The sequence below is a fragment of the Mycteria americana genome, chromosome 2, assembly GCF_035582795.1.
Source record: "Mycteria americana isolate JAX WOST 10 ecotype Jacksonville Zoo and Gardens chromosome 2, USCA_MyAme_1.0, whole genome shotgun sequence".
Taxonomy (NCBI): domain Eukaryota; kingdom Metazoa; phylum Chordata; class Aves; order Ciconiiformes; family Ciconiidae; genus Mycteria; species Mycteria americana.
In genome coordinates, this window is record NC_134366.1 from 76851109 (window position 1) to 76860914 (window position 9806).

Genomic DNA, 9806 nt, shown 5'->3' on the forward strand with positions numbered 1-9806 from the left:
GCATATAAATTCCATGCAAAATCAGACAATCCCCCAGAAACAAGTCCAGTGGAGAACTCCAATTAAAATCCCTTCTTGCAGGCCATTCATGCGAGTGAGGGATAACAGTATTATCACAGAGCACTTTCTCCAGGTTTGTTAACCAATGGAATTATACATCTATTTTTCATCACCATGCAAGCACGTCTCCCATGCTTAAAAGTAGAGAAGTGTTTTCCTTTTGCTCAATCTACAGATGGAAAAGATAGATTTGTTTGACGTTTGAGAGTTAATTTATGTAGGCGTATACCAAAGAATCTGTGAGTGAAAATTCACTTGACTGTGTTGGTTAAAAGAGGGAGGAAACAATATGCAGTTTAGTCATGCAGAAGGTTATATACACAGTCATTACTGTGGAGTTGAGTTTGCATAAAGTGCAAACCTTAAGTTTGCCTGTGTTACATTGCCTTAGGGTTATAGTACCTGGAACTTTCCTTGTGGATCCCTCGTCTTTCCTTGACATCCATGGAGTGTAAATGTCCCTTCACGCTTCATGATGAAAGGAATTTCTTCACCTATTACTCCTTATTGTATACAGTAACACCTGCACCTGTTCATAACACACTGTGTAGACCATTATATAACATGGGGGGGGAACAAAAACTTGCTCTGTTCTTCAAGGTGCCGGTCTAAATTGGATGGGAGCCAAGCAACAATTTGTGAGTGCATTTTTAAATTGCTGTGAGCATAATGTCTTTGCTACAAAATTAACGGGTTTTGTCATGGTCTATGCTAAGTTCTTCAGTTCTGCAGCTCTAAAATATACATGTGTCATCTAAGGGTGAACTAAGTGAAATATCCGATCACCAAGCAGATTAGATTTTTAAGCCACAGGAAGGATATTGCTCTGTTGTAACTGAAGATGCAATGACTCGAGGATAAGTTGTACTAAACTCTGTCTGACTGTTAGCTAGTTAAAGACAACCAATTAAATAAACTTTCTTTTGAAATAGGAATATCAAGAGGATAAGAATGACCTGGTCATTAACAACACTGAACTCAAGCAAGTGGCCTACATTTTTAAGTGTAACAAATCTACGCTTCAGATAAAAGGAAAAGTCAATTCAATTACTATTGGTGAGTGGATAGCTCAGCTGGGCTTTAAATGCCAATCTTGAAAAAACTGACTTGTGTGATTAATAATGCATCTGAATCATTCCATTCACTTTGATGGATTGATCGCATGAGTAAAGCCGCTCAGCTGTGCAGTGCAACACGGGGAATTTTCGTAGTTTATGTAGCAGGTGTGCATATATTTGCTTTTATCTTGCCTTTCTTATATATGATTGCTTTTATTTTAGACAACTGTAAAAAGTTTGGCCTTGTGTTTGACAACGTTGTGGGAATCGTGGAAGTGATCAATTCCAGGGATATTCAGATTCAGGTAAATATCTATTTGAAAAACAAAGACAGACAGAGAACAAGCAGGGGAAAAAAGCCCAACATGTAGCTATAAGAGATTTTAAAAACTCACAGGAGCACAAGAAAAATAAGAGATTGATGCATCCAAATGTATCTTCATATGCACTAAATTCTGCTGGTGAATTTAGAAAATGCCTATGAAAACTATTGAGCATCACTGAACAAACCTCCCTTAGCCCAGTCCCTTCTGGTCCCAGTGAAGCTGAGAGATCTATACACTGTAAGAACTATTACTTCTGGCCCTAATTTTCTTGCTTTCATGGTAAACAGCTCCTAGGACTTGAAAGTTCAGCGGTGCATATGGAACAAATTCTGGCAGTTAGCTAATTGATTTCTAAGCCCAGAAGATGGCTATTTCTTTTATTCTTATTTTCTCAATGGAAGAGTTCAAATAGACTGTCAAAGGACAACTAAATGACGTAAAGTGAAAGTAGGCACCGGGACTTCGAAAATGTCCCCTGCCAGCAACGTGACACATTATGTGAGTAAGTAATGTAGTCACTTGCCTACAAATGGGCTATGAGCCTCTACTGGTTCTGTCTTTGATAACGAGTAAGCAAAGCTTCATCAGAGATCACCTTCCTTGTGGTTCTCATGAAAAGAAAATAGATGTATTTTAAATCCATATATTGCCCTCTTTATTGGGAACACTTGCCCTCTTCAAAATATAGACAGTCTGCCTGACATGTACAACACTTCATTCATTTCATTCATCCCATTTCAAAGAGGTCTAACTATACATGCTCTGGTACTGGGTTGTGTCCAACATGCACAACTTTGTCTCAAGAAAGGACTTTAAGATGTATTATTTTAAGTGAAAAATAAATGGAATGTTAATTAAATTATATCAAACTGCCAGTCTTCAAGAAAAGTGAGGTCTTTTGTTTAAAAGGCTGTGCCTGCTGTATGACATTAGACAATCCTGCTCCATGCTTAAGAAACACTGGTCACAGCAACCACAGGGAATAATAGCAAGATGTTTTTTATATTCTGAACCTCATGCAAGTGACTGACATTGCTACCAGCTGTGCATCATCTTCTGAACTGTAACAAGCAGTTTTATTCATGATCACTACATCTCTTCTTATGGCAGAGATAGTTTGTTAAAGAAAAAGATCCCAGGCATTTATTTGAGTGGGGGTTTTTTAATAACTAGATTTTTATCATTACCTCTAGAAACTATTCATAAAAGCTGAAAAATTCATATGCAATGAATAGTGAAACCACAGCTTGTTAATACTCAAATAAAGGGGAAATACCTTTTCTAAGAATGAAAATTCTTTTGATTAAGCAGGTTCTATGAATATTGCATACAGCTTCTATGCCATGGAGCAGAGTGGAGTTCCACTTAAGAAGGTAGAGTCTGGCTATATGCTATATGGTGCTTGAATCAGGCAGCTTCTGCAGGGTTTGAGTATGGCAACTGCTGAGCACCTCAATTTTCTCAGTATTTTGAAGACCTGAGCTTATAATTTGTAAATAAATGATTTGTTAATGCAACAAATATCAGTAAATTAATCCTACAGATTTTAATAGAATCATTAAGGTTGGGAAAGACCTCTAGGATCATATAGTCCAAGCATCAACCCAACACCTCCATGCCTACTAAACCATGTCCTGAAGTGCCATGTCTACATGTTTTTTGAACTCCTCCAGGGCTGGTGACTCCACCACCTCTCTGGGCAGCCTGTTCCAATGCTTGACCACCCTTTCAATAAAGAAATGTTTCCTAATATCCAATCTAAACCTCTCCTGATGCAACTTGAGGCCATTTCCTCTTGTCCTATCACTTGTTACTTGGGAGAAGAGACCAACCCCCACCTCACTACAACCTCCTTTCAGGTAGTTGTAGAGAGCAGTAAGGTCTCTCCTCAGCCTCTGCTTCCCTAGGCTAAACAACCCCAGTTCCCTCAGCCGTTCCTCACAAGACTTGTGCTCCAGACCCTGCACCAGCTTCCTTGCCCTTCTCTGGACACGCTCCAGCACCTCAATGTCTCTCTTGTAGTGAGGGGCCCAAAACTGAACACAGTATTCGAGGTGCGGCCTCACCAGTGCTGAGTACAGGGGGACAATCACTTCCCTACTCCTGCTGGCCACACTATTCCTGATACAAGCCAGGGTGCTATTGGCTTTCTTGGCCACCTGGGCACACTGCTGGCTCATATTCAGCTGGCTGTCAACCAACACCCTCAGGTCCTTCTCTGCCAGGCAGCTTTCCAGCCACTCTTCCCCAAGCCTGTAGCGTTGCATGGGGTTGTTGTGGCCCAAGTGCAGGACCTTGCACTTGGCCTTGTTGAACCTCATACAATTGGCCTCGGCCCATCGATCCAGCCTGTCCAGGTCCCTCTGCAGAGCCTTCCTACCCTCAAGCAGATCAACACTCCCACACAACTTGGTGTCATCTGCAAACTTACTGAGGGTGCACTCGATCTCCTCATCCAGATCATTGATAAAGATATTAAACAGAACTGGCCCCAAAACAGAGCCCTGGGGAACACCACTTGTGACTGGCTGCCAACTGGATTTAACTCCATTCACCACAACTCTTTGGGCCCGGCCATCCAGCCAGTTCTTTACCCAGCGAAGAATACACCCACCTAAGCCTATTTTGCTATAGTTACTTCATTGCCATATTGCTTGGCTCTCGTTTCTCTCAGTACTATCTTTTTTCTTGCCAGATGTTTACAAAATTTATTAAACACACCCTCCTTTTGTTCTCTATTGTGTAAGAACCTATTAAAGAAAAGAAAGATCAGTTTAAGATGCATTGATCCACTACATACATCAGACTTCAGGATCAGGGTGGGATGCAAGAGGACAGACCACTTGTTCTTTGTTTGCTGTCACATTTAAGGAACTGAAGGTGAAAATATATTCTTAACTTGAATGATGGGAGACACTCTTTCATGAACAAGTACATATCTATCACATTGTCGTGGTTTAACCCCAGTGGGCAACTAAGCACCACACAGCCGCTCGCTCACCCTCCCCCTTCCTGGTGGGATGGGGGAGAGAATCTGAAGAACACAAGTAAGAAAACTCGTGGGTTGAGATAAGAACAGTTTAATAATGGATAATGATAATAATAATAAATTGTAATGAAAAGGAAAATAACAAGAGAGGGAGAGAGAGAGGGAGAAGGAGAGGGAGAGGGAGAGGGAGAGGGAGAGGGAGAGGGAGAGGGAGAGGGAGAGGGAGAGGGAGAAGGAAAGGGAGAGGGAGAGGCAGAGGCAGAGGCAGAGGCAGAGGCAGAGGCAGAGGGACAAAACCCAGGGAAAAAGAAAAAAAACTCAAGTGATGCAACCGCTCACCACCCGCCAACCGACGCCCAGCCAGTCCCCCAGCAGCGATTGCTGCCCCCCTGGCCAACTCCCCCAGTTCATATACTGAGCATGATGTCATATTATATGGAATAGCCCTTTGGTCAGCTTGGATCAACTGTCTTGGCTGTGCCCCCTCCCAGCTTCTGGCAGAGCATGGGAAGCTGCAAAGTCCTTGACTAGTGTAAACATTACTTAGCAACAACTAAAACATCAGCGTGTTATCAATATTATCTCATACTAAAATCCAAAACACAGCACTATACCAACTACTAGGAAGAAAATTAACTCTATCGCAGCCAAAACCAGGACACACATGCTGTTGTTACTGGTTTATGGCTCAGAATAACCTCTGCCCTTTTGATGCATTGTCCAGAGTATATTGTTGTCCCTGCTAGAGAGGCCAGGAGGAGAAGGAGGAATTTTTACTGACAACCAGCAAGTCAGCCAGTTAGCCATAAAGAAATGTTTAAATCTGTAGAATTGGAAACAAGAGAAGATTACCTTTTCTCTCCTCAAGTAAATCTTGTGCTTGCTTTTAAAGTGACATAAGAAATACCTTTAGAGATTTAATTAAATTGATCTCAGTACTTTTTTAGAACTGTAACTTGCCTGAAGGGGATAAAAACCCTTTCCTATTGTATGCTGTAAAAGCTGGAAGAGCTTTGAAGTCTTCAGAACATATTACAAATCACTTGTTGAGTATTACTGTATGCTGGGATCTTTCATTTGCCCTTACTGGGTTGGAGTTGACATGTTTGATTTCTTAACCAGTTCTCACTGATGAACAAGGTGAACACTGCCTAAATATCAGCACAGAAGTGTCACTGAAATTAGAGAGAATCAGGGAAGCACTTTCATAAAACTGTATATTAAAAGTTTGCTGTATATTGTAAGTTCGCTGTTGTGTATAGATCTTTGTTACCACCACCAAGAATTTTCACAGCGTCTCACAAATCAAATATAAGCATCATGCAGGCAGCTGACACACAGATCAGATGTTGGTGGCCAAAATTAGACCTGGCATGCAGTGAGGATTTTATTAACAGTATATTTGTGTGCATTTTAAGACTTGATATTAAGTAGATTTTATTTTGCAGGTGATGGGGAAAGTGCCAACCATTTCTATTAACAAAACAGAAGGCTGCCACATCTACCTCAGCGAGGAATCATTAGATTGTGAAATTGTGAGTGCCAAGTCATCTGAGATGAACATCCTCATCCCCCAAGATGGTGATTATGTGAGTGAGATATTTTTAAAGCTTTCCTCCCCCTTCCCCACTAGTCTTGGTAGCTAACAGCATTTAAACTGCTAGGAAAGAAACTAATATACCGCACGTACTACATCACCAAAAAATTATCCAAACCAATTGAATTTCTAGGTACTGATATCTCAGCTATCAGTGCAGGAAGAACTCCTTATTTTCTGGGGCACAAAGTAATTTCAAAGATCAGACATGACATTATTTCTTTCCATTCTGATAGATAATGGCTTCGGCTCCTGTCCATTTAATTTTCTTTTTTGATATCTAAGCATAATCTCCCAAAGAAACTCACTTCACACAAGAGCACTCAAGCCTGAAGATGATGATGCTAAAACTAAGATAAATATAATACTACTACAGATGAAATAATAGAGTATAATATACTTGTTTTTTTCTAAAGCTGTTAATACATGGGTAGCATCTGTAGCACTTTCTAGTATTTTCAGCATATGTCCTTAAAAGCCACTTGAACGTGTGCATTTTCCCAGCTCCCTTTCTGTTCTAGTAAGATTTTCATACTCTGCCCACCAGCATTTCTAGTAAAGTCATGCTCTGTCACTTAACACACTAGCCAGGGATCACGCAGGCAAAGCATACGCATAATAGTTTCCTAGCTTCCTCAACAGAGCAGTGTTGAAATTGCACTGAATGGCCATAGACAGAACTTAAATTTCTCATAAATCTTTCAGGCTGGAATTTTGTATGGTAGGAGGGTTTAGGCTTTATAAAAGAAAATATGTATCAAGAGAATTCTCATGCTCCACATTTCCAAAAGTGACTGCTGGATGAATGATTTTCAGTGGGTGCATATTGACCTATTTCTTAAAAAAAAATAAAAAGGTCCTTTTGATCAGTCTCACCTCAGATCACTGTATCATCGGAAATTACTGGCTATCAAAACACCTCTGTGAGGTCTGAATGAAAAAACCCTTCTCTTCACATCTTTTTTTTTTTTTACTGGGAACAGAGAAAGACCCAACAACATGTCCCATCCTTTCACTGAATATATGGAATGTAAGGAGACTGTCTTTGATGTTCTGCTCCATTCTGTGTACCCCATAAGGGATGCTGAGTCTTTTGAAGTGTATCACACTTAAAATGATAGGGGTTTTTTTTAAATTTTATTTTTCCATATTATAATATTGCTTTCATCCTTAAAATTAATCTCCTCGCTAAATCTCCACATCTAAATCCCTTCTACTGTCTTCCAACCCAGACACTGATGGAATCTAAAGTCATTTCTGACATAAGGCTTATTTACTTAGTTGTTCCAAATAATGGTGTGAGAGGGATTATTGCAAAGTAGTACCATACCAAGGCTATTTGAAACTGGGTAGCAGTAAGACTTTTTCCTGTGTGGCATTGTCAAATAGCTTCCTAGGGTAATGAAGAAGGCTTCTCTCTAATCCTGGCATGTCTGAGCTATCAATGCTTTCTCAGTCATGTAGCACTAATAGTATTCCACCAGTTTTCATGAGGTATCCACTGTTTATTTAACCATCATTGTTGCTTTTGTTTCTTACCAGAAAGAATTTCCTGTTCCTGAACAGTTCAAGACAGCATGGGATGGATCTAAGTTGGTCACTGAACCTGCAGAGATTGTGGGTTAACTTCCTAACGCCATACAGCACTTGCTGGCCGTGACCAGACCGCAGCCAGCATAAACAAAGCAGTAATGTAAAGAACTAGAAGTAGCAGTAGTTCATACTGCTGATAGGCCTTCAAGCATTAGCTCTGCATGCTAGAAACAATAACACATCTGGCACGCTTTTGTTAGGCATCCCAGTATTTTTCATGTTTCCACACAGTTTGCCTTCACATACAATTTTAATTCTAAACAATGTCATGTGAATGTAATGAATTAAAACCCCCACCCTCCAGTCACATTGGTTTGAAATACTGTATACATTAAGCCAAAATAATGCATGATACACTTATCATCTTGCTTCAGTGCATTCCTTCTTCTGTTTCTGCTAATCAAAACCAGCTTTAAGACTTTAAGAGGTTTATTTTTACCTATTAAGCAATTCCTGTATGATGCAGTAAAAATGTACCCCTAGAAAGTATGCAGTTCCTCGTAGTTCCGTGGCAATCATAATGGGTTTTGTTTTAAACAAGCAAAAAAGGACAACTTTCAGCAATACATTTTGCTAATAGAAGATTAAAAAAATCTGGTATTTTAATCAAACACTTTTCTAATATGTATATTTAGAAGATCCCTATGTTTTCTGTGAGGTAAGATTTTATTATGGTCCACAGACTTGCTGTTGCCCTCTCATTTCTTGCAAATTAGTAATTCTTTCTAAGCTAAAGCCTCATCTAAGCTAAAACCTTGCAGCAAATCACTTGAAGGTTTTTTGCTCCTTGGATTTCTTTTTTTCTTTTTTTTTTTTTTTAGACAATCTCTTATTCTTTAAAGTGTCACATTGTATCTTGCATCCCATTCAGAAAACCAAGGGAGGCATGTATGTCAGGTACCAGCTAGTTTCCTTACTAATAATGTTCCTTTAAAATATTGCTATTGTAGCTCATATTCATTAAAAATATCTTCCTGTTTCTTCCCCACATTTGTAGGACTTACTCTATTTCAAATATATCACAAAGCAAAGCCATAGGTTTATGTGATACTAATTCTGAGCCCAAATAAAGGGGTAATTTCCTGTTTAGCCCTTTGATTCTACTTTATAGTCCCTATTGTACATGCTTTTTTAACAAAGGTGGAGTGTTGTATACATTTGTACTATTTCAGCACATAGTACGAATAAAATTTTAAAAATTTAAAAAGTCAGCTTATGTTTTTGGTCACTTGTAATACTTCGTAACAGTGAAATCACAGTGAGATGCTTGCAGAGCGAGTTATAAACTAAATTTTGTGCCTAATTTAACTTGAAAGTACATGAATTCTTGAGGGTTTTTAAGTATATCTTTGATTGTAAACCCTATACAATACAACCAGTAGTGCTCATTCCGTAAGGTTTTGCTATCTGATGTTTAATCTATGTGTATAATGTGTTTGCTTTAATACATACCATTTTTTCAACAGTAAAATTCTTATGAAATAAAAAGGAAAATGTACTTGTTTAAATACGAAGTTGTTCAGAGCTTGCTCCATTGCAGTGTTTGTCCTATATGCTTTCTCCTTCTTAAATGCTGTTTCAAAAGCTTGATTGAGAAAAAGTAGCTCCTCCTCCCATTTCATTAAATATTATCACTTTTGCTGCCATAATCCACCTGACAGTGAATAGTGGGTGTTCTGCATGTTAGCAGATGAACTTGAAGTTTCTTGCATATAACTTTGGTGACAGCCAGAGAATTGAGCTTTTCATGATTCTCACTTCTAGGTACACCTGTATCTTCCAGAGATTATGTCTAGGGAGATGATCATGACCTGGTGCAAGTTTGTAAGGTTTGCCTTCTAATTTTAGCTTTTCCCATTGTTTCCCTGTATGGCTCTGGATGTGTCCCTCCTGTGTTAACAAACCACAAGCGGTCCACTCCATATTTCACCTAGATGTGCTCCATATCTGAAAAATGGGCATCACATACTTGTCATGATAAAAGGATTGTTGAAGGATTGTTTAATCGTTAAATCATAATCATAATTTGTTCCATAAAATAATCTCATTCTGGAGCATTCTGACCTGAAATACTGACTCTTGTTTTCATCCAGCATCAAATAGGGATCAAGCCATTATGCAGCAACAGGAAGCCACTTAATCCTTTGGAGGTATGACACAAAACAAATATCAAATGCTTGATG

General features: G+C 39.2%; 1 protein-coding gene across 2 annotated transcripts in view; it reads left to right on the top strand.

Moving 5' to 3' along the window:
• CAP2 (cyclase associated actin cytoskeleton regulatory protein 2) overlaps positions 1 to 9457 on the top strand; it is a 71944-nt gene extending 62487 nt beyond the window's left edge. For both annotated transcript variants that reach the window (XM_075493828.1, XM_075493827.1), the window contains 4 exons: positions 993 to 1116; positions 1341 to 1423; positions 5882 to 6022; positions 7573 to 9457. In XM_075493828.1, coding sequence (XP_075349943.1) covers positions 993 to 1116; positions 1341 to 1423; positions 5882 to 6022; positions 7573 to 7656 — 432 coding nt within the window. In that variant the 3' untranslated portion in view covers positions 7657 to 9457. The remainder of the gene's footprint in view (positions 1 to 992; positions 1117 to 1340; positions 1424 to 5881; positions 6023 to 7572) is intronic.
• Positions 9458 to 9806: the final 349 nt, after the last annotated feature.